Here is a 23,307-nt window from a genome sequence, read left to right on the forward strand (position 1 = left end):
TATATTCGTTCACTGAAAAGATTCGGTCTTTTGAACGAATCGTTTACTCACGAGCCAACACTAGCACACACAGCACAGACAGAGCAGGCGATAAAAAGTGCAGTGGGACACCATGGAAAAATATTGAACAGATATTATAATATATTATAATATTGATGGCGCAAAATGTTTTCTTCTCCCTAGGGGGGGCATCACAGAAAATAATTGAGAAGCACTGGCATAGGAGGACATCCAGCCAATCACCTTTCAGGATCTCAAACAGCTGGAATGCTACTATCATCTTTGACATTTTCTTTATTTTTTTAATCTCTTTACAGAGGGACACAAGGAACACTGACCAAAATTGTCCACATGCATGATTCGTCTTTTCTTTTCCCTAATAATAACAACACATGTAGGGATTTATTTAGAAAGTTCAAGACAGCGTCAGTGGAGTGAGAAGATTAAAAAAAAAAAAAGTAGGAGGAGGGATGAATAAATAACAAGGGCCGAAGCATGTTTGTGTGCTTTTTCTTTTTTCCAGTCAGATGGGTCCACCCACTTTGGCAATCGCTTGTCTCTTGAAAAGAAACACCTAGTAAAAAAGGTCCTAGCCGGCCAGTACAGACAGACAATATTCATTTTGTAGTACAACACCACGATGACGATGGTGAGGTGGTCGGGGCGACGATGGTGATGGCGTTGGGCGGGCGACTTGGCTTTAGTAGACCCAGGAGACGGGCACCCACTGGCTGCTGTTGCACACCAGCTCCACGGCCTCCTCCAGGTGGCCGATGGTGTCGTCGATCTCGTTGTTAATGATGGTCTGGTCAAAATAGTGCATGTACGTCTTCTGCAGGATCTCAGACTCCTTCTGAAGACGCTGCAAAGACTCGTCCTGAGAGGAGGGAGGGTCCAAAGGAAGTCAGACGACACCATGTTTGCTCAGGTCCTTAAGATGTACTGGTTTATGTATTCCTCCAAATGCAAAACTATGAGATCATTCTTGTGAACATTACAAATGTATTCTTTCTTCAAAAACTACATTTTTGTTTGATTAATTTAAAGGTTTTGTGTTGTTTTCTAAGCCGCTTGGTCAGACTTGGTAGCAGGCAAGGGTAAAAACATGCGTACGTGACTAGACAACACACGACAACAGTAATATAGCTAGCAGGTGTTAGGCGGTACTTACTGGAAGCGTGCGACACCACCTGGGCGTCTGCAGGGGGCGCCATAGAAACATGCATGCATTGTTTGCAAAGACAAAGCAGCAATCAGACACATGCAGACGCCAGCATGCATGCATGCAAACGGTAAGACATGCTCATACTTGCGCATGCAAATTCAAATAAGCGTGTGTGCATGCGTGTGACTTACCTCGTCGATGCCCGGCGTTATGGTTGGTGCTGCGATGAAGACCACGTATGGGGCAAATTCGGCTGTGCGTAGCACTTTCAGTGCCTATCAGAAAGCACACGTGATGTTTTTCTTGCAAAATGACTCATATTTACAGTTTTTACTGTATGACATTTTCCTTTTTATAAAAAGTCATTCTTGTAAAATTGGATATTTTCTTAAATTTGTGTCAAATTCAGTATTGTTCTCTTGGAATTACACTTCCACCCATAATCTTATGACCTATTTATTATAAAACCAATTCATATTTGAATTATAAACATTTTTTTTTGAGGTGATGGATAATGTAGCATTATTATAATAAAACTGAAATGCTTCATAAACATGGATTCTTGTTTGATACATTGTCGTAATATTAAATTTTATATATATATATATATTTAATCTAAAATTTGTAATTATATATTTTTTTCCCATGACTTAAAATACCCAATATTAAACCAGTTAAAATAAAGTATTTTTCTAATCAAATATATTTGGTCACTTTTGTCAATTCCCTAGTTTTCCATACTATATTTTCCTTGTAAAATGTCATCTTATTTCTCATAACTTAATACAAATTATTCTCATGGACAGGTTTTTGTAACATTCTCACATTTTTTGGGTCATATCACAATGACACTTAACCTTTGATTCTTTTTTTTGGGTCATATAACTTAGTTATACAGACCTGTGGCTCGACGTCCAGGATGGCGACCAGTCCCTGCTGGTGGATCTTGCGAATGGTCTCAAGGCGCGTGCCGTACATGGCGTCCTCGTGGCTGCCGTACTCCAAGTACTCGTTGTTGCTGATGTCCTGCATCATCTGGTCGTGCGACACAAAGTAGTAGTTCTTGCCGTTCTCCTCCTCCTTCTTGGGAGGTCTTGTCGTGTCTGTGGGAAGCATAGAGGGAGAGTTTAACATACCTGTCGCTTCCACCAAAGGATACAGTGTTTGTGTTTGTGTCTCACGTGGGATGGGATAAGCAAATCTGTCGGGGTGTTTGGTGATGAGTGTGTTCTTGATGTGTCTCCTGCCAACGCCGTGAGCACCTGGAAAACATGTCCGTTAACAATGGATAAAACGCACCAACATCTTCATCGTAGCCTTGATTGAAACGATAAGGTGAAAAGGTCTCACCTAACAAAACGAGTGTTTTCCTCTTGAAGGCGGGCAGTTTGACCACTTCCTCATAGGTGACTAGATCTAATTGGTCAAACACTGAAGAGGTGGGGCAAGAGAGAGCGACAGAAAAAGCGTTAGTGTGTGTAAGGGAAGAGGAAAAAAAACAGTGGGACAGTTTTCCCATAACAAATCGACTTACTACATCAAGGTCAAACAAACATCACATATTTATTTTATTTCAGTGGGAAATATTTTTAAATGCATTTGATGACGTCATGCAATGCTGGATTTTCCAAACCTGGCCAATGGAAAAGATCCGAATTCAAAAAAACTATCATTTCAAGCTCCAACTTTTACATGCAAAATATGATTAATATAATATGTAGAAATTCAAAATAAACTTTACATAGTATTTTAGTTCCATTGCAATGGTTGAAAGTGAAGTTTATAACTCCCCAGTTTACTGGAGAACACGTCTGCTGTTTTTAACATACTATGTGACTCGAGCGCTCCTTTATGAGTCAACGAGTGAAACAAAATACCCACAAGTCAATGCGGCCGACACAACACTTGTTTATTATCGAAGCCACGTCTGCCTCGTCTTAAAACTTGTTCCCATCAGTAAATACTTGGGGCACACAAACACACACACACACACACGTACAAAAGGCACACAAAGCGGCTTCAGTCTTCTGTTGTTTGGACGAAAACAACAACGCCGAAGTGAAAGGCCGCCAGCGACAGACAGGAAGTAACCCGCAGGGGGTGCTTTCAAAGTAAAAGCATGAAGGAGGAGGAGAGTGACGTCAGCGCGGTTACTTACATGCACAGAGGTCGTTCAGAAGGAGCAAGCAAGAGAGATGGACAGGAGGGTTACAAGAGTAGTTTAATACGCACACAAACGCAAGCACGCACAATGGTGATATGAGTGTGAATCAGCTACTTGGCAGACATGTTAAGGCAATCAGAACAAGCAAACCTCAAAAACACCACATTTGATGTGATGTCGTGAAAATAGCACCTAAATCTTCACAAGTTCATTGAATTCAACTTCTAAGTGCAATACTTAGTTTCAGTTCCAAGTACTTGTGATTTAAACTTTTCTACTTTTTTTATTTTTATTTTTACTAACAGCCCAATTAAGAGTGTTCCTATTAAGAATGCTTTGTCTTGTTGGATTTGTGAGAATTTAGTGGCTCATTGTTTCCCATGTCTCTTTAAAAATGTACTTAAAAACCTGCATTCATCTTTTTGGTTACACTATTATTCTGTACACCACTTTAACACACTCACTACTGTCGAAACACTTTCTACATGTACGTGCTTAAATATACTTTACATGTACTATCCAATACCATGCACATGTAGTCACAAAAAATCGTCAAAAATACTGACTATGTGCACAAACAGTAGGCTGCATGTTTGTAGACACGCATGTGATTTTTTTTGCATACCTGCGTTGTGCTTGGCCAAATACTTGTCTTTGTACTGCTTCTTCTTCTTGCCAAACCAAGTGCAACTGGCCTGTTGCTCCTGCTTGGTCTTCTCCATGGCCATGCATGCCACACGCCTGCCGCACACACATGCAACAGGTTTGCCTTTCAAAGTGAAATGCTTCAAATCCTAAAATTACTGCTAAAATTATTGTGAAGGTTAAATATAAAGACTGTAGATGCCTAAAAAAATAATAAGGGGAAAACCACAGCAAAAAAAGTTTAAATAAAATGACCACAACCTCCCAATCCCACAGGTAATAAATAATAATAATTAAAATAATAATAATAATAATAATAGTGTATCTTAAAACTGCAGTAAATCCTGAAAAAAAACTAATAAACAAAAATAAAGTACATCAGTTTGCATGACTTAGTGGCACGAGTGGTTAGTCTCACCACTCCTGCAGCTCGGGCGATGGGATGAGGCCGGCCGTGCCGTTCTTGGTGTTCTCCAGCTTGCCTTGCCACCAATTGTGGTCATCCTTGGAGATGATCTGGATGATGTCGCCCACGCGGAAGCGAATGCCGGCCTCCTTGCAGGGGATCAGCTCGTCCTTGGAGGGGTCGTACTCGAACTGAGCCCGCACGTAGATCTGTGGGAAGGAGGGTTGAGGGGTGTTGAAGCGAACAGTGTGCCGGTCGGGTGAGCTAAAAGGACGGGCAGGGTGGGAATTTGCTGTTGCTGGAAATTGGCGGACACGGAGAGAGGAGTGGGTAGGCGAGGCGAGGCTAGACTAGACTAGACTAAACTAGATGTCTGTGGTAATCACGGCACAGGCCTTGTTTGTTTGGTTTAAACCACTTTGTGCGGCGAGAGGGGCCTGGGTTGGGGTTCCAGAGGGGGAACGGAGGCCGATATCTTACCTTGACAGACATTATGTCCTTGATTGGAGGTCTGGGTACAATCTATGGATTTGAAAGCATCACAAACATCATGCAAACACACCTTTGAACACAACACGTGTGTCTGTGTGTGTGCCTTTGTTTGTGTTTCCTGAAGATTGATTTATTTAGCAATAATTGATTCAGTCGTTTTAAACCTAATTGTATTGTGTAATGATTATTACACATTAAAACAAGGTATACAATTCTACCGAAAGCTATTTACATAAAAAGTTAGTAGGGTGTTTTGTAAAATAAACAACTATGACAGGGATGATGAGATGACGTTTAGTGAAGGTTGCTTTGCTGATTTTAGGGAAAGGTCGAATTTTGCGGTGGGTGCTGTTAACAACGCCTGTGCCATAAATACCACAGAGTTCAAGCTGATGTAGTTGTCAGTGAAAAATGTTATTTTATTAGGCCAATGACTGGATGTCCGGAGTAGGGAAGAGGGGGCTGGTCTGGGTTGGGTTATGACCAATTAATCGTCACTTTTGTTATATTTTCAACATAAAAGCAGCAAGGACATCACACTGATGGCTGAAACTTGACTTTGGATTGTTGGATGAGCTTTGAAACACAGCAGTCCAAAGGGGGGGGGGGGGGGGCTCTCGCTTATGACAGAGAAATTGTATGGGCATGTTTCCACCAAGCAATAAACTTCAGTTCAGTTCATCACAATGGCATTTGGAGTAGCAAATGTTCTTATGTCACATCCAGTCCATTTTCTTTATCACGTGTCCTTAATAAGGTGGCGGGTGAGCTGAATCTTATCCCAGCTGACTTTTGGGGGGAGGAAGGGAAACACCCTGGACCGGTTGCCAGTCTCTGTCATAAAGGATCATATTAAACCAGCCATTTTTCGTTTTCCGGTAACATATAGATGCACCAACAGGGGGTTGCTGATTGGTCGTGCTGACATACTGCTTTTTTTTTTTTTACTGCTCCACTTTGCCGCAATCGCAAAAGGTGTCATCATTCTATCGTTTGGATTTTTGCAATTTTCCCGCAGTACTTTGCCCTAAAGCAATGACAGCCGAGCTTCGCAAACGGAAACCGGACCATACGGCTTGGTGGAAAACGAGGCCCTCGAGAAGCAAGCGGGAGTCAGCGAGTTTATATTCACCTGTCGACCTTTGGGCTGGATGGTGGACGGCAGGTCCTGAGGAGAATGGCGAAGTATTGAGGAGCAGAGAGAACACATGGCAGGTCAGTGAGCTTGGATACAAACATTAGCAAGGCATCGTGGCAGCCTATTGAGTAATATTAGAAGAACCGTCCTCCAGAAGAACAAAACACCTGTTGCAAGCGAAACGCGTGACCAAGCCGATGTGCGGTGTCAGCTAAGATGCACAGCACACAGCGGGCGTTAAAGAGGCACACCAATTTGTGAACTGAGATATCGGACACAATGAAAGGGGGACCCATTGGAGAACAACACAGGATCGATGTGGAATATCTGCCTTGCGAAGGGTTTCTCCATACAATTAAAACAAACATACATCTTGGCGGAAGGTTGAAAAATTTGTAAATAAGTGGGAAGGGCTGTTTTTATCTTGTTGTTTTTTTTTTCTCAGGTTCGGGCATCCTTACCAAGATAGAACTGTTAATGCTGGAGTGGCCATTGGCAGGGGATTGCCTGGACGTGGTAGGGGACTCTTTCTGAAATAAGACACACATGTCAAGAGAGCACACGCGCACACACACGCACACACACACACACTGGGGCTGAGATGCACCGCAGCATTGACGTGATTCACACTGTCGTGCCAAGGGAGTGATCCTGTGCTTGTTACAGGGATGGTTGCAAAAATGTACTTGAGGCGCGAAAGAAATCACATGGAATGTCTTCCTTGCTATATTGTGGTTCATAGTTCAGGCCGCTACAATATCAATGAATTCTAAAGCGATTTCTTAATTATTATTTTTTAACCAGTATGCAGGTACGGCCTGCAGCAGTCCCTAAACAGTGCCACTGACCTCTGCGTTTTTAATGACTTTTGGGGGGTTGTAACAAAATAAAAATAAAAATAATAAACGTTTGATCATCTAAAAGGAAGGCGTGCATATGATGGGACGGGGACAGGTGTTTGTGATTCCTGGAGGATAACAAAGGAGGACAGCAGGGTTATCGAACATGAAGTGGGGAAGTTCCGGTATCTTGGTTGTGAAATTGGTGTGCTGGATATCCAAGTCACCCAGCGGCAGCAGAACACACGCAGAAACGCACACAATCCACCTCACACAAACTTGGCATCCTCGCAAGCGGTTAGTGAGGAGATGGGCAAAGAAGAAGAAAAAGAACAGGAGGAGGAGGAAAAGGAAGACGTTACCTCACAGGAGGAGCCCTGTGTCCGGTAGCTTGGCACTATTTTAAATGTGATGCTGCCTCGCATCTCCTTCTGCAAACACACACATGATGTTAAAACACAACAGGTGCTGATCGCTTAGCATTTCTAGCACCCACACACACACACACGCTCACCAGCATCTTCTGCAGCTGCTCGACTGTCTGGTTGGCCACGCTGATGCCATTGATCTCCCTGATCTCATCTCCAACGTGCAACGTGCCTGATAAGACAAAATGGTTTGGATTCTTTAGACGCCATCACATGACTCCCTATGTCCAACAATGGGTTGTTGCTTGGTGATTTCATCCACGTTTTGGGTTGGGCTACCTTGTCTGTGGATCATGCCTCCATGCATGATGCGAGCCACGATGCAGTTGTTGGAGTCGTTCATTTTCAGTGTGATGCCCTACAGCCATCAAGAACATAGATGAGCTAAAGAAATTAAACCTGACGTGTATATGGCGCCCCCCTCCACATATTGCAAATTATTAAGTGATTATTTATTTTTTATAGTGTACTGTACAGGTAAGCCTGAATTTAGCTGTGCACCTTCAGTATAGCAAGCAACATGTGCTGAAACACGTCGGTGAGCTATGGAGCATTATTAACAGCAAGAAGAAGAGGAGAAACCTTCAGTGTCGTACAGTATCTTATTTAGACGTCATGATAAATATAAGTATATATCGGTGAGAGTTTGCGAATATAAAATATGTGCCTCAGTTCAATAAAGGTTATGAATCTCATCGGTCGAGTAGAGGCGCACCATGGGCTCGTCCGTGTTCTTCTGGAATTGCACCAGGCGCACCCTGGTGACGTTCTCCAAGTCCACGTCTCCGTTGGTGCTTTCGGGTGAGTCGCCATTCAGGTAAGGCGAGGTGGGCGGTGGCGTCACCCTCAGCGCCTCATCGCTGTAGACCTCATGCGCCACCACATCGTGGGCCTGCAGCAACGCCTTTGGCGAGAACAAAGCAGATACAGCTTTGAGAAGTTTTCTGCAACATTTCCTTGTGACAATACAAAGTATGGCAATAACAGCAAAAGTACCAAATCTACAGCCAGATATGCATGTCAAACATGATGTTGAATACTTCATCTTGGTAAGGAGCGTTGCCTTGTGGCAGGGCATTAATCAGTGACATGAAGGTGATGGGATTAGCAGCGGGGACATTGATGACAGCTTGAGTGGCTTTTCCACTGAACAGATTAATTTAGGCTGCTCACATGCTTGAAACCTTGCTGAAAGTTAGGTCTCACTGAGGCCTTTGAAACTAGAGCCATGCGAACGTAGACAAATTGTTGCTTCCCTTCAAAAACTAAATCGCATCTACAAACTCTTGTGGGTCAACGGCTGAGCCTTGTTTATTTGTTTTAATAGAACAAGTGAAAAATGAAAATCGAAATGCTTGTATCCGAACAAGCTTTTAAAAGTTGATTTTGTGTTCATTTTGGATTCACACAAAATATTTTTAATTCCAGTTTGGAAAAATGCGTTATTCAGTATTCATTTAATTATTTTTAGATTTTAATTTAGGGTTCGTTACATATTTGATATTTCTAGTGCGCAGTTGTAATACAGAATTTTTTAGTTACTGTAAAATCCCTTCACTTCCCCAAAATATCGCCAATTTTGCTGTAATATTTGTGTTTATTTTGAATTGAAATGACTTCATGATCCCTTCTTCCTTTCTGTAGATAGAGTAACTCTTTTTCTTCTAATATATCACGACGGCAATTGTCCAACTGTAGTATTATTGTCTCAAACAAAATCTCATGCTATCATATGGCAAGATTTTCACAGCTATTCGCCAAGCCCCTGGAGCAGATTGGATATAAATGTCTTGAGTCCACTGTCGTGGTTCTTGTACCTGTCAAGGATCTTTTACCACAACAAACATAACACCACCTCGAGAGAGAGAGAGAGACTTTCTATTAAGGAGGTAACGGCGCATGCGCTCTTGAACTCACCATGAAATGCGGCTGCGTCAGTATCCGTCTGAGTTCTTTCACGTCGTGGTTCTCTGGGTAGCAGGCGATCTCTTCCAGCACCTGAGCAGGGCGAGGACAAGACCCTTTTCAATGGCCGTACTCTGTTTTAGGTACTATCCCGTTCACCTCGTTGACCCTCACAAAAATGCCCGACCCCGCCCCCCGGAATGGCCATCGCCAAGTTTGGTGGACAAAACTCCCCCTCCTCCTGCCTGCTTAGTTGGCAGCGCCTGGCTGGAAGTCAGCTCCAGTTATGTTGCGCCTGACTGGTGAATGTGGCGTTGCAGAGGTGCGGCGAGGGGGGGGGAGAGGAGGGGCGTTGCGGGGGCACTTTGAATACAAGCCATTGTGAAGCAATCATGTGCTCATGTAGCTTGTCAAACAACAACCCATCTCGGTTGTCCGCCTCCGACAGATCTAAACGCACCGGCAGCACGTGTGATGTAGCGCTTACATATTCCAGATGTTTCAAAGCTTCACCGTCTTCCTGGTGTGAGGAGGATGTCTTGAGTGGAGGAAGACACAGGGAGACCAGGTTACTCAGGCGGTACTCACAATGTTGAAAAAGGTCTTCTTCACGCAAGGTTTTGGATTAGTGTGGCGAGCAAAAGCAGCCAATTTGAGTCATTAGTTGGAGAGCGACACCCATGTCTTTGGATTGGAATTAGTAGTTTTGAAGCACCTTATCGGTGAGAAATAAGAGCAAAGACGGAAAGTTGCAGAGCCTGGTTGGTTCGAAACACTTTGCCTCATTCAGAGTGAGCGGCAGGAAACGAAAGCTGAGTGGACTGGAGCTCTGTTAGGAAAGTATGACACCAGGGGTAACGGACATTTACCAGAGCAGGCTGTGACAAAGTTCCAGAGTGGGCTTGATATTTTCTGCTTTTGTAACCATGAAGAAAAAAGGCACAAGTGTGACGATAACGACAAAAAAATGGAGCTTTTTCGAGCAATGTAGTAATAAATGTTTCTCTGTCCAGGCTGCTCAGCACAATGCAAGGTGACTTATGTTTAGTCGTGCGAAAGATGTCACCCCCCCCACCCCCCCCCCCAATCAGAAACGCTAAGTCTCTTACTTTCTTAGCAACCAAAAGCGAACTTGACATTCTTTAGTGAGGAATACAATGTTACCTAGCCAGGTTTCCCTGGAATCCTTTTTCCTGTGTGTGGAATTCGGGATTGGACGCAAGTCACTTGCTCAAGTCTCAAAACTTTAGACTTCCTCTTTCAATAAAGCACAAAATAAACAATTACTGTTTGTGTGTCTGCTTGCACACAACACACAAAATTGACCCCTGCCCCCATGCTACTCACCCTCGTTAAGCAATGTAAACAAACGTCAATCAAATGAAATTTTACACAAGCGGGGTGCGACTGTGCCAACCATAATGCAACTCTGGGTAAGCGTGCTACAAGTGTGAGTCTCGCCGGTGGTGTGTGTGTGTGTGTGTGTGTGTGCATCAAGCAGCTAATGAGGGAAGTCAAAAGAGCTTTATGAGAAGAAGGCAGTGCAAACAGGCCAAAGGGCTGTGGTGTGCAGCTGCTCAGACAATGAGCGCGTCAGTGGCAGCGCACACAAAAGAGCATTCGGGAGGTCATTTCAGTTCATCACCGGGCAAAAATAATTAATTAAATACCGCGTGTATATGATTGAATGTATGAAAATGTATATACGAGCTGTGTTGGTGGCAAAGACCTCTTTGCAGCTGCAGTCAGAGGGACAACATCAAGAGCCTCTCGCAATTTTTTTTTTTTCTTCATAAAGAGGACAAACCCTGACAGTGTCACAACACGGGTGCTGAGGATTGAAGGTGTTAGTTAGTAAGGAAAAAGCCAGAAAGAGTAACAAAGCCTGGGCACTAGGAAGAAACACTTTAAGATCGATTTTCCACTGCACAGTGTCAGCTGGGCTGGTTGGTTAGCCACAACCTCGGGAAACGATGCACACCATGCGGCATGAATAGTATGGCTCAAACTGTGAGCACACAACAACCACGGAGAAAAAGAATGAGGAGCTTCTGGATGTTTGAAAAGTTTCCTCTAGGAGGAAACTGAAGGCAACAAAGAAAATGCACATTGCAGAAAAACGCACGTGCTGCTGCACTGAACGCTTAACAAAAAGATAAATGAAATTTTTTTAGGACAAATTTGAGCCGAAAGGAATCTAAGCATAGTAAGAAAATAGGACACTGCAGCAAAGTGAAGACTGTACTTCACACGTTATTCGGAAAAAGAAACCTAACAAAAGAAGAAAAGGGGAGTACATAACTGCTTCTATAAGTACGAGGGGTTTGAGTTGCAGAGTAACTCCAACAATAAAAAATATTTCCCCATAAAGCGTTTTTTTTTTTTTTCAAAAGCGTCATGAATTCATCATAACTTGTTGCATTCAGCAGATTAAACAAAAATTGTGGAATTTCCAGTGACAATTTTCTTTCAAATTCAGACACGTCCGCTATGAGGTAGAAAAAAAAAACGATTTGCTAATAGGAAAGTTTGATATTAACAAGTAACGGCCAAGTAGGCACAGTGCAGTGGAAAAGAAAGATTGTCAACAGGTTAGCCATTTCCATCACAAAAAAAAAAAGAAAAAAAAAAGCAATGTGAACAAAAAAACGATTGTATGTCGTCTTACCTCTTTGGCTCTCTGCACGCCGTCACTGGACGGGTTCCTGATCTGCGGGGACGACCTGGTGTTGATCTTATCGTAGAGCTGCAAAAGACAAAACACTCATCCGTTAATCAGGTCACGGAACAATACAATCACTACTTTTCTTTTGCCACTTCATCAACACCTTCTGTGACAAGGGCATCTGGGAATTTCCACTCGTGTGAAGAGCTCGCAATCAAACCGGCGACAGTTGATTCATCAATCCAGCTCAAAATAAAATGAAGGGTCATTTAAGCAAATTTCTTTCAGAAATGTATATCCAACCCTGCTTTAATATTACACAACACCTATTAAGCAACAATTTCCATAAAATGCCACCAGGTGACAGCATATCTCTGAGAAGACTGCTCCGTTCAGCTTTTTCGGGTCAATCCAGGCCAGCTGACAGATTTCACTCTGTCCAGCATGTCCTGGGTCTTCCCCAGAGATTCCTCCTACTCATATTCTTTTCATAGGATTTTTTTTCCCCCACATAGGATCAACACATAAGCCAGAACGGATGTGCTCAAATGTGCAAATCAGTACAATACTTCCTTGAAGGCACCATTTACCCTTCTCGAACTAACCAACCAGAAAGTTTAAGATTAAAAAAGCAACCTCAAGTCAGACATCAAAAGCACCAAAGACTAAGATTTTTTTTTTTTAACTTTCAATTACCTGGAGGCCAACACATGAAAGTCATCAAACACTCACCAGGTAGGTGCAGGAAAGCGGTTTCAACAAAGCTTTCTAAGGGCGGTAGACTCCATCTACGGCCGTCTTCAGCGTGTTGCATTGCATGTTACTTTCAGCTGTCCTTGCAACACAGCTGTGTTTCTTACTCATGTTCTCATAATGGATGCCATTGTTCTGACTCTCTCTGCTCCGAGCACGAACCAAGTGAAGACGTGCAAGGCGTTCATATTGATACTACATTACAATCTACTTCAGCCTACTAGATCAATAAATATGCCTGACTTTTTCTACTACACTAATGGATGTCCGAGTATCATCGTGAGTTTCTTTGAATTACACTTCCTACAGCAGAAGAGAAAGGCTTTATCAACAAATACCGTGACAGGAGCATAGACCATCATTATGCCCGGGGTGTCACTGCGATTGTTTATGTATCATAGACGTTGCTACGCAGGTAAATAGACTTAAACAATATTGTGAGTAAAATTAAAGGAGACTTATAGATCAGTGATTCTCAAAGTGTAGTACGAGTACCACTGTTGGTACTCTGTCTCCCTCTAGTGGTACTTAAAAGAACAACAATTGCACCGATTTTCCAATTTTTTTATGAACTAGTTGAATAACAATGAATGTATTCACGATTTATTTATTTTAATTCATGTAACTCATTAAATTGGGTCACCAGTTTATCTAAATAAACTAGTACATTTAAATCAAATGAATATGGAGCGACGATAAGTCCCTTAGGAGTTGTTTGTCGACTGTTCTTGCTGTTCCAATAATAAAATCATTTTAAATGAAAAGATTAAAGGCAGCAAACATGTGCGGATTATATGCCATCATCCACATAAGATGAAAGAAGAAAGCATAAATTCAATTTAAGAAAGAGCGAAGAGCCTCAATCAAATTAAATTATAGGGAAAGCTGCAGTCAAGATGACCTCATACAAAATACTACTGATGCAGTCTGTCTGGTTTTGCGACCCAATATGGTGCCAAAATGTTGATATGTGTGCAAATACGTTAACCTCCAGGTATTAGTGACACACGAAAACAATAAAAATCCTCGGCCTGAACTTCATTGCCAAAGGCAATTTCCTTAATAGTGAAACAATCGTGCATGACGGTGCGACGTTCGAGCCATATTTGACATAATTTGTCGGTGCGAAACTTCAAATTATACAACTTCATGGACATATTTTGCTGTGGTCTGTTGCAACTACTTCATTTTGGTATATATTGCAGCAAGTTAGTCACGTACACTCCGAAAGGCAGGGGATCACAAGTGACTGACTTACGTCGAGCAGTGTGTGTAAATGTTGGTCCTGGAAAACACTGTGCAGGAAGTCGAGATCCTTCTCACTGCAGTCAGTCAAGGCGTGGATCTCCTCTAAACTATCCAACACCTGAGAAACAGCTCCTGCAAAGCATAACAACACATATTGAAAGAAATAGCAACATACTGCCAAGTAGCTGGAAGGAGTCACCCACACGGCATAAAAATATAAAGATACATACTTTCTGCCGCGAGCAGCCCTGCAGGCGGGAAGCATTAACAGAAGCAGAAAAACAAAGGATTGTAAAAATAAAGAAATAATGAAGAAACCAAAGAAAGGTTTGATGAGGTCCCTTCAAATTGAGGTGTTTGTGATTTTGCTGTGGTATTCTTCATAGTCTTGCATTGACAGATCTTTGCAGGTTATATGGAGAGCAGAGAGGAGGAAGGCCAACTCTGTTGGCTCTTCTCGGCCACTGCTGTGGTTTAGGTTGAACCTTAGGTTTTTTGCCCTTTTTTAAATTTACCATCATTGTGTGTGGTTATGCATGTTTCTTCGAGTTCATTACAGGATAGCGCACACTACCAGTGGAGTATATGTAGACCACATTCGACATACTTGGAGTACTGCAGTTTGGATTGGGAATATTTATGTATGTATTGAGCATTGGTGGGCTATTTAAGTGTGCATATGTTATCCATCTGTGTTCTGCGTTGATTACGTAAATTTTTTTTTTTTTGAGAGGTGGAGTGAGCCAACTCTGGTAGGGCGTTGCAGGGGATACATGCCTTTGTAAGTGTGACATATACGTAGACCTATCGCTGAACACTTCACGTACTATACTTATTTGTCTTGCTTCAGTTGTAGTTTCGCTTTGTCATGGGTGATGTCTCTTAAATTGACTGCAAGTATGGTGCTCAAATCCCCAAACATTCACCTGAGGAGGTGGGGTCGTCCGAGAAGTCGTGGAGTTCCTCAGGGGGGTCTCCATAGTAGGAATTAAACTTGTGACTGGACACTGCTGCTAGTACCGCCCCCTAAAACCACACCAGTGGGTGAACATTCTCCATGGTGATGATCATATCATCACACAAACACATACAATTGAGGTCAACTTGAGCTTCTCTATAATAGGGTCCAATGTTTACACTATTCATCATACCAAAAAGCAAAAAGGTCAGTCTGGATCTTAAGCAGAAAATAAACGAGAAGGATACAAGTGACATACAAGTAGGTAAATTAATTTGTTCTGTGATGAAAATCATAGCACAATTTACTGATATTGCATATCAAATGAATGATAGTATTATAGTTCATCTATTACTGGCAGACGTAGAGCGCCTGAAAATATAACAAACTATTGACTAACTGTCAGACGATGAATCATTTGCATTTTGTCTGTGTTTTGTTTGCCTTATCAAATCAGTAAAATGCAAAACACGGTGACACTTTACGTCGTCTTTGTTCTCGTGAACGCAAACAAACTCGAAAGGGTTATGATCGGCTCGTGCAAGATCTCTGCAGAATTCTGATAAGGACCCTGACCATTTGAATCAGGTATGTTGGGGGAGGCAAACATCCAAAACATGCAGGCTTGGGGTCCTCGAGGACATGACTTGGTGAGCCTTGCTCTCGAGTGGCTCATGGGTATGTCATTTGACCAAATGGGCTTTATATGATTTGATGATCTTGATTCTAATTGTATCCATGGTGTATACCTTCAACTTTCTCCTGGCGTTGAACTTCCTCAGCTGCTCCACCGTCTCTGGCAGGTGGATCTTGTAGGCATAGCGGTCTCTCTCCTGCAAGACATCACCACACATTGCCCACTACTGCCTGCCGCATATAAGGCAAAAAAATGTACCACACTTTCTTGAATGAGTCCATCTGGAAAATCGGTTTCACGATGAAACGCAACAATGACGATCTCTGTTAAAAAGCCAAGCATCCTCATGACAAGGGGCAGGCTACCTTGAGCCAAGGATGGTTAAGGGCCTCATAAACTGTGATCCTCTCGGCGGGGTCCAGCATCAGCATGCGCCTCACCAGATCTTTAGCGCTCTCCGAGATTTGACTCCACTGCCGCGGGTTCATCTGTGTTGAAATGTTGTAGGACTGCACAATTTAATGACCTTACAGTACAGTACAGTACAGTACATACAGTATGAGTTACAGTAAACCCTTGTCAATCATATTGATTCAGAGCCATCCAAGATGTCTTAAGATGCAAGAATAATGAAGTTTAATTGCGCTTGTAATGAAAGGTAAACGCGTAAAAGACCCCGACGATGTCTTTTGTAGCCTACAAGACCGTGTCATGTCCTCACCTTGTATTTCCCTTTGCAGATTGCTTCAAAGAGACGCTCTTTGGTGCCGTAGAAGGGCAGACACCCTGACAGGAGGATGAAGAGAATGACGCCGCAGCCCCACACGTCCACAGGTTTTCCGTAAGGCTCCCTCTTCACCACCTCGGGTGCCATGAAGTGGGGTGTTCCTACCCGACCTGCACACACAACAATGTGGTCCTACATACAGCTTGTGTATTGTTTTATTGAAACACTCTAGATGGGCTTATTTCCCATAACACCCCCCCAGACGCTATTGAAGTGTCTGAGACAGGCAGGATAAAAATGTACCTCCGGCCACCAGCCCTGACTCTCCCAGCTGGATTGCCACTCCAAAGCCTCCTAACTTGACGGGAGCAGAATTCTCCTTAGATGCCAGCAGCACACAGTGAGGCTGGGTAAGAGGAGAGAAAGAGAGAGAGAGCATTTTGTGGTCAGTCTTCGCTAGCTACAAAGTGACACCCTCCTATGAATAACGTTAATGGCACGTCAGGAAATCTGCATCGGTGTACGCACAAAGTTGACGACGAAGGAAGATTTGACTGCAAAGAGGAACAAACATTTAGCTTTTTTACTTCTACTTCATAAATTAATAAATACCATACGGTAGACTGGTAACTATGGTCAAGACTGGATTTACGTTGCATGTGTACTCAAGTGATGCAATTCCTGTTTTTTTTTTGTTTTGTTGCCTGATATGTGAAATGACAGTGTTGAGGGGGGCGGAAATTGAATTGATAGGACTCAAGGCAAATTCGATAAGCATCTAATATCCACCAAAGTGAATCAAATACTTCAATATAAAAGTTGGATATAACCTATTAATGGGATTGACTTAGTCAAAACAAAGCAACTGGTCTGCCCAAACAACGCATACAAACAATATTAGAAAACCCCCACTGGAAATCGAATTCACAGTGACAGCATAAATAGACAATTAAAGTGTTACATTTGAATTAATTACGTCGATTGAACTCAAATTGGGATGAGTCATTCCATCTGCCATACAGTGTTTCATTTGTATCTTATTGTTTCTGTTTATGTGAACAGATGCTTATTTACATGCAATTTGTCATCTGTGCAGTGTCTCGTGTATTCCGTGATTGTAAATACAAATTGGACATACTAGAAACAGACAGACGAACAAAAACAATAAAAAAAAAAACAAGGAAGGATGTGCCTCGTGAATCCAGTTCAAAAGGAAGTCACCAAACAATGATGAGATATTTTTAAAAGGTTAAAGGTTTATGTGAATTGCACATAGGCCATTGATATAAAATACATCACGTTGTCTATACAATTTTACTCAAACCAGCAGAGTGTCAAAATTGTTTCACAGAAAACCCCAACATTCTCAAAAGGTGGCTTTTTTTTCATTCAACAATGAAATTACATACCAGAAAATCTAAAAACATGTATGGATGGATAAGATAAAAATAAATCAAAAGAAAAAACAGAAATATGTATGGTTGCCTTGGCCAGTGGCTATTGTTGAGGTATTGTATTTTCGGAACCTTATTATCCTCTTCTCAGAATGTCTACACTCAGCGCACACTAGCGGTTTTATAATAAGATGCAGAAATGGAAAGTATATTGTATTGTACAAGTTGTGCATGCTGCACGCTGACACCACTTGCACTCATGTGTGTAACCAGAACTTGTGAATCGAGTCCAGCCGTCCCGCTCCCTCTCTCCCTCTCCCTCCCTCCTTCGCTCTTGCTCTTGCATTGTGTATTGGGACTTGCAAGAGGCAAGAAAAAAAGTTAACCACAGCCCCACATTTTCTCTGTGCGACATCACCACACTTTACATGTCAGCATTTCTCTGTTTACTTTCAACGGCGCGTATGGGCAGGGTAACGTGGATATGAGCGGCAGCCTTGGGAATGGACAAGGAGAGACAAAAGATTTTCCTTCACTTCATTGGAACTGCTCTACTCTGAAGCTGACGGACTGAGTACAGGAAGCCCCATGGGATGCTGAGAAACGCATTTTTATAACCAGCTGTTCTGACAGAGGAAGTACAGTGAGCATAAATGAGCGGCTGACAGACCTTTGTGCATGGAATTCAATGACTGGGTGAGTACATCCTATTTGACGTGTGGATCCTGCTTTATTTAATTACTATATTAGAGGCTAATTAATTAAACATTGGGATTGGATGGCGACCAGTCCATGATGTACCCCCACCTCTTGCCGAAAGTCTATTGGGATCGGTTTCAGCTACCTGTGACTTCAATGAGGACAATGGACAGATGATAAAATAGGAGTATTACCATAGCATTGAAAGCTATTACTCCACTCCACCCAAAAATGGTGCAACCTTCAAATGATCACCAAAAAACATTTTAGTCCAACTCATAACAACTGACAAGTGGCCCATTTTGGGAACCCTTATTCAAATTCCTCAACTTATCAAGACATTTTGGACATTAATGTTATAACACAGTGGGATGAGTATTGTGCAAGAAACCGAGAGCGTTGTCAAACAGCCTTTGGAATGAACTGCAAAATATGTATAAAAAAAGAAAAGAAATCCCAAATACACAATGCTTTCCTACATTTTCACTTTGTGTGTGTGGAATGGCTCCAAATAGTTTCAATCATATAGTGCAGGGGTCACCAACAAGCTATTATTGGATACTCATAAATGCAAAGGACTACTGGTTTGATCGATGTAAACAACAAGCTTCACAAATCTTTGTGACGCTACTGATTATATTCATGATTTCTCACTATTATTAACAATGACACAACAAGGAAACAGGAAAATACCAATATGGGACATGTAGACATCTCCGGAGACATTTTCAAATGGTTTCTTTGAACAACCCTCCTAGGAGTCACAATGTCCCATCACTGGTCAAATATTTTTCGAAAAGGCCCGTGGGTGTAAATATCATTCCCAAATTTGCACCAGTAAAAGTTTAAAAAAAAAAGCAACAAAAATTATATTACGCAGCTTACTGATAAGTGAAGTCATTTTTATTTAGAACAATAAACTATTTTCAGAAGAGGCTCACAGGCTACTCAAGCGGCAATACTTTGGTGACCCTTGGTATACAGAAACAAACAGAATCTTGTAAACATTTACATTTTTAGTAGTACCTTACAGTTCCATGTCATTTTCTACCATCTGTGTTCGTATAAAAACAGAACAATGCATGGCTTCTGCTTTACGAAACATCGCACATGTACTGTACATGGGTGGTTCTCCAAAAGTGTGGTCAAATAGCATAGTCACAAGCTGATTCTTGCATGACGTCCCATTTTTCGGCTCTCCGGTCATACTACTTGAGAAAAAGGCTCACAGCGCTAGCAATGCCAAACTCCCGTCAGCACTGTAAACAAGCTAACATTAGGTAGCCACGGCTGCCACATTGGTAGCATGACATATTCGTGAAGATGCTAAACTGTTTGTGTCGTTTTCTTGGACAGGCTGGAAGATCGTCACTATCCCTACATCATGTCATCTGACCTCCAGACATCCACTTCCCCTTTTGCCAACGGGACGAACTTGACAATGGCGCCCGATTCTCAGCAGCCTTGTGTCGATTACAAGGCGCTGCACTGCCCGCTTGCGTTGCTTTACTCCGTCATTTTTGTTCTGGGTCTGCTTGGGAATGTGATGGCTCTGTGGGCTTTGTTCCACGTGCGCTCCAAACGGAACTCGGTGCGAGTTTTCCTCATCAATGTGGCATTCGCCGACCTTCTCCTGGTGGTCTGTCTGCCATTCAGGATTCTCTACCATGGCCGGGGGAACGTCTGGACCTTAGGCCCCACGCTGTGCAACGTGGTGGGCAACTTGTTCTACATGAACATGTACATCAGCATTACGCTGCTGGGGCTGATCAGCGTGGATCGCTACTTGAAGATCCACCGAGGAACCAAGGCACAGAGCAGGCTGCAGTCCACAAAGTGGAGCACTGCCATCTGTGCGGCTATCTGGATCATGGCCTTTGGTTTGGCTTCAGCCTTCTTCATGCGAAAGACTTCATCGCAGGTGAACAGGTTGGTGACATTTTTGGTGGTTAGTTGCTCGGCAGGTTTTAAGTTTTTAAGGGTTTTAGAAGAGCCATATTATATTCAAGGTTTAGACCATAGGTAGCCAACTCCGGCCCTCCTGCATGTTTCCTATGTTGCATCACACTTGAGTCAGATGGTCAGACGATTAGCAAGGCTTGCAGAAGCTGGATAACAATCCTGACCATGTGTTGCAACAGGGAGACATTGAAAACATGCAGGACCTCGAGTACCGGAGTGGCCTAACCATGGTTTAGACCGACACACACAAAAAACGTTCATCGTCTGCTGTGCGAGTGACACAAATTCTCCTTTTTTTGGAAACGTCTAGGTGTTTCCACTACAAACAGCTCAAAGATGCAAAGTGGAAAGCATACATCAACATTTGCATGGTGGTAGTCTTCTGGCTGGTGTTCATCTCCCTGGCAGTGTCCTATATGAAGATTGCCCTCAAGCTTCTGAAGATATCACAGAATAAACCTAACCTGCCCAATGCTCACCACTATTCAAGAACCGCGAGGAAATCCTTCTTCATCCTGTTCCTCTTCACCATTTGTTTCGTCCCATATCATGTGATCAGGGTGTTCTACATCAAAACCCAAATTACAGACACTTCCTGCTATTGGAGGGGTGTGGCCGACCAAGCCAATGAATTGGCCCTGCTTTTTTCGGCTCTTAATACCTGCCTGGATCCTATTCTTTTATTCCTCTTGTTGTCCTCTGTGAGGAAGGAGGTGCGGCGCTTGATGGGCAACGTGTTTCGTGTACGAGATACTTCGGTGGGAGTTAGCGGGAGCAGCTCCACGGTGGAAATGGAAGGGAGAAGTGGGAGGCCTGACAGAGGGCAAGCGAATGTCCCAGCTTCTTTGAAATGAAGCATTTGATTGGCTTGTTCGGAGTTCAACTGTAGGGTCTACCGAAAGGACTGCACAATAACATTTCAGGTGATATGCTAGATGAACCACTAAACTGCCACAGGCACAACTTTCAGATTTCGTATAAATTAAAACAATATGCAAAAATCAGCAGTGCAATACGAATCCCTTAACTTTGCCAGGTCCTTTTTCGGTTATTTTGGTAATTATGCCGTCAAAGACATTATTTCACGCTTCGTGCGGCCGACTTGAATCACTTTTTGTTCCAAGGGAGATATTTCCTTCTTCCCAGCAGTGATGAATGTAGCAGTAAAGTCAGACAAAAATGGTGTTAACTCCCTGTGAGGTGGCCATGGAAAGAACAACAATGGCGATCCAAAAGCAGACAGTGTTCTTCCATTAGTCACTGCAATGCAATCAGCGAGACGTCTCGTTGAAACGAAACCAAAGTCAAGACGCAGACATCAAAGCCCACGTTTGATGATCATAAGCTCCAGAACAACTTTTATAGACATGAAAGCGTGAGGTTCAACTCTTAAAACATAATGTCCGTGCATTTGTAGCTATAAAGTACATGCTTTTTTTTTCTCGCCTCTTGGCTTTACACAGTCTTGTTAGTTTCTCAGTATAAATTCCATGTATTGGGTGGAGTGACGCAAAACACTAAGTTAGAACAACTGTGCCATCTAGAGGCTCATCAACCTGTAGCACTTAACTAGAAGCTGAGCAGAAAGTCCTACACCCATGACTGCCTAACATTTTTTTTGTATGTTTTACTTGTGTGATGAAAGAAATAAAGATTTTTATACAGTGAACTCCTGCTATATGACTGCTTAGCCTTCTCTGTCAAGATTTTTTAAGCAAATGTTTTTATAGGCCATTTAGAGTTGTGCATCTTTTCTAACGTTGTGCCGCAACATGCCGGACAGCACTTTAGTCTACTGGAAGAGATTCAGGTGTTCAGCAATCCTTTAAAGTTCTGAGTGCGTAAAACGAAATGATAGATTTGCACCTCTGTTGTTCTCTTGTCTTTTGTTCCTGTGCCTCACAAAAACAAAACAAAAAGCCAACAAACACTGCATTCATCGGTCACGGACCCAGTCGGGGAAAAAAAGAACATTTAATGCGCATCCGATGGTCTTTTATTTTGAAAATCCTACGAGTTTGAAAGGAAGCAGTAGACATGCACACTCCAGGTCTGCAGGCTCACTGAGGTGAAATCTTGCAAGATTTGCCGAGATCTCACGAGGTTTAAGCAAGATTCGACACGGTCTCGAGCGTTGTCTCCATAAAAACTCTGGTGTTTCATGCGACTTTCTAGATGTATTCTCCCTGACAAGTGTAGAGGCATTCCTAATCGTACAACCTCAGGGCGTTTAAATTTCATGTTACCTGTGGCTAAACTGAAGCCGCCGGCGAACCAATTCAAACACTAAATGGGGTTGCTGTTGGCATCATTTTAACATCAGCTGCATCCGTCTGTGTGCTTCTATTTTGTTTTGTGATGCCAGATAAAAGTCTCCATAGAGGGGGCATTAGTTCCGCCTGTTTTGCCCGGCTGTCAAAAGAAGGTGAGCCGTTATTACTTTTCAAATTTTCCTCACATTCTGGCAAAACCTGGCAGGTTGCTATTACGTTCAGGAAACAAGAGTTTTGTGTGTTTTGTCCGTGTTGTTTTTCTCGACACTAAATGCTGCTGGTTATTGCTCTATCCGGATAAATAAATGTCTGGTCAGGCATGTGACGTACAATCATTCGATTTTTGAAACGTTTTGAAGTCTTATTTCACAAATTCATGCTGCTGGGAGATGTTTCCATGTCGTTGATGTATAGGCCCAGGATGATGTAATTTTGTCCTTCCTAAGAGCGTACACTAGCTGAGAGTGACTCAATAGTGCCTCTGATGGTTACAACCGGGTAGTGCGCACTATGTTAGCTTCAATGGCTTCAAGACGCAATTAATCAACCTTAATCGATGATAATGATCAAATAAACGAATGAATGAATAAATAAATAATGTTGTGCACGCGCGCACGCACACACACACAGACACAGCCACAAAAGAGGTGCTGGCAGCGATCACGAATGGAGGGAGATAAATACTGGGGCTTTAAATCAATTCAGTGACTTTCATGCATGGGAAGTTGCAACGCGCTTGAGCAGCTTTCTCGTAAATTTAAGCGTGCGTGCATGAGAGAGAGAGAGAGAGAGGGAGAGAGAGAGAGAGA

General features: G+C 42.6%; 2 protein-coding genes across 26 annotated transcripts in view; one reads left to right on the top strand and one right to left on the bottom strand.

Moving 5' to 3' along the window:
• Window positions 1–276: 276 nt before the first annotated feature.
• caska (calcium/calmodulin-dependent serine protein kinase a) overlaps window positions 277–23,307 on the bottom strand; it is a 68,086-nt gene continuing 45,055 nt past the window's right edge. For 3 of the 25 annotated variants that reach the window (XM_061287084.1, XM_061287086.1, XM_061287071.1), the window contains exons 6-29: window positions 16,474–16,576; window positions 16,165–16,340; window positions 15,809–15,952; window positions 15,556–15,639; window positions 14,775–14,874; window positions 13,859–13,980; window positions 11,851–11,928; window positions 9,643–9,720; window positions 9,195–9,275; window positions 7,993–8,181; window positions 7,557–7,635; window positions 7,364–7,449; window positions 7,212–7,280; window positions 6,472–6,540; window positions 6,005–6,040; window positions 4,861–4,902; window positions 4,393–4,589; window positions 3,955–4,070; window positions 2,516–2,596; window positions 2,347–2,427; window positions 2,066–2,268; window positions 1,357–1,440; window positions 1,172–1,198; window positions 277–877 (exon numbers count right to left, since the gene is read on the bottom strand). In XM_061287084.1, the coding sequence (XP_061143068.1) occupies window positions 701–877; window positions 1,172–1,198; window positions 1,357–1,440; window positions 2,066–2,268; window positions 2,347–2,427; window positions 2,516–2,596; window positions 3,955–4,070; window positions 4,393–4,589; window positions 4,861–4,902; window positions 6,005–6,040; window positions 6,472–6,540; window positions 7,212–7,280; window positions 7,364–7,449; window positions 7,557–7,635; window positions 7,993–8,181; window positions 9,195–9,275; window positions 9,643–9,720; window positions 11,851–11,928; window positions 13,859–13,980; window positions 14,775–14,874; window positions 15,556–15,639; window positions 15,809–15,952; window positions 16,165–16,340; window positions 16,474–16,576 (2,502 nt within the window). In that variant the 3' untranslated portion in view covers window positions 277–700. The remainder of the gene's footprint in view (window positions 878–1,171; window positions 1,199–1,356; window positions 1,441–2,065; window positions 2,269–2,346; window positions 2,428–2,515; window positions 2,597–3,954; window positions 4,071–4,392; window positions 4,590–4,860; window positions 4,903–6,004; window positions 6,041–6,471; window positions 6,541–7,211; window positions 7,281–7,363; window positions 7,450–7,556; window positions 7,636–7,992; window positions 8,182–9,194; window positions 9,276–9,642; window positions 9,721–11,850; window positions 11,929–13,858; window positions 13,981–14,774; window positions 14,875–15,555; window positions 15,640–15,808; window positions 15,953–16,164; window positions 16,341–16,473; window positions 16,577–23,307) is intronic. The other 22 variants (XM_061287087.1, XM_061287072.1, XM_061287097.1 and 19 more) reach the window with 18 other exon arrangements.
• On the top strand, window positions 17,902–21,894 carry LOC133160151 (probable G-protein coupled receptor 34). Its single transcript, XM_061287758.1, has 3 exons — window positions 17,902–18,260; window positions 19,620–20,192; window positions 20,536–21,894. The coding sequence occupies exons 1-3, from the start codon at window positions 18,253–18,255 to the stop codon at window positions 21,077–21,079; spliced, it is 1,125 nt and encodes a 374-aa protein (XP_061143742.1). The 5' UTR covers window positions 17,902–18,252; the 3' UTR covers window positions 21,080–21,894.

Source organism: Syngnathus typhle, linkage group LG9 (genome assembly GCF_033458585.1).
Source record: "Syngnathus typhle isolate RoL2023-S1 ecotype Sweden linkage group LG9, RoL_Styp_1.0, whole genome shotgun sequence".
In the NCBI taxonomy this organism is placed as follows: Eukaryota; Metazoa; Chordata; class Actinopteri; order Syngnathiformes; family Syngnathidae; genus Syngnathus; species Syngnathus typhle.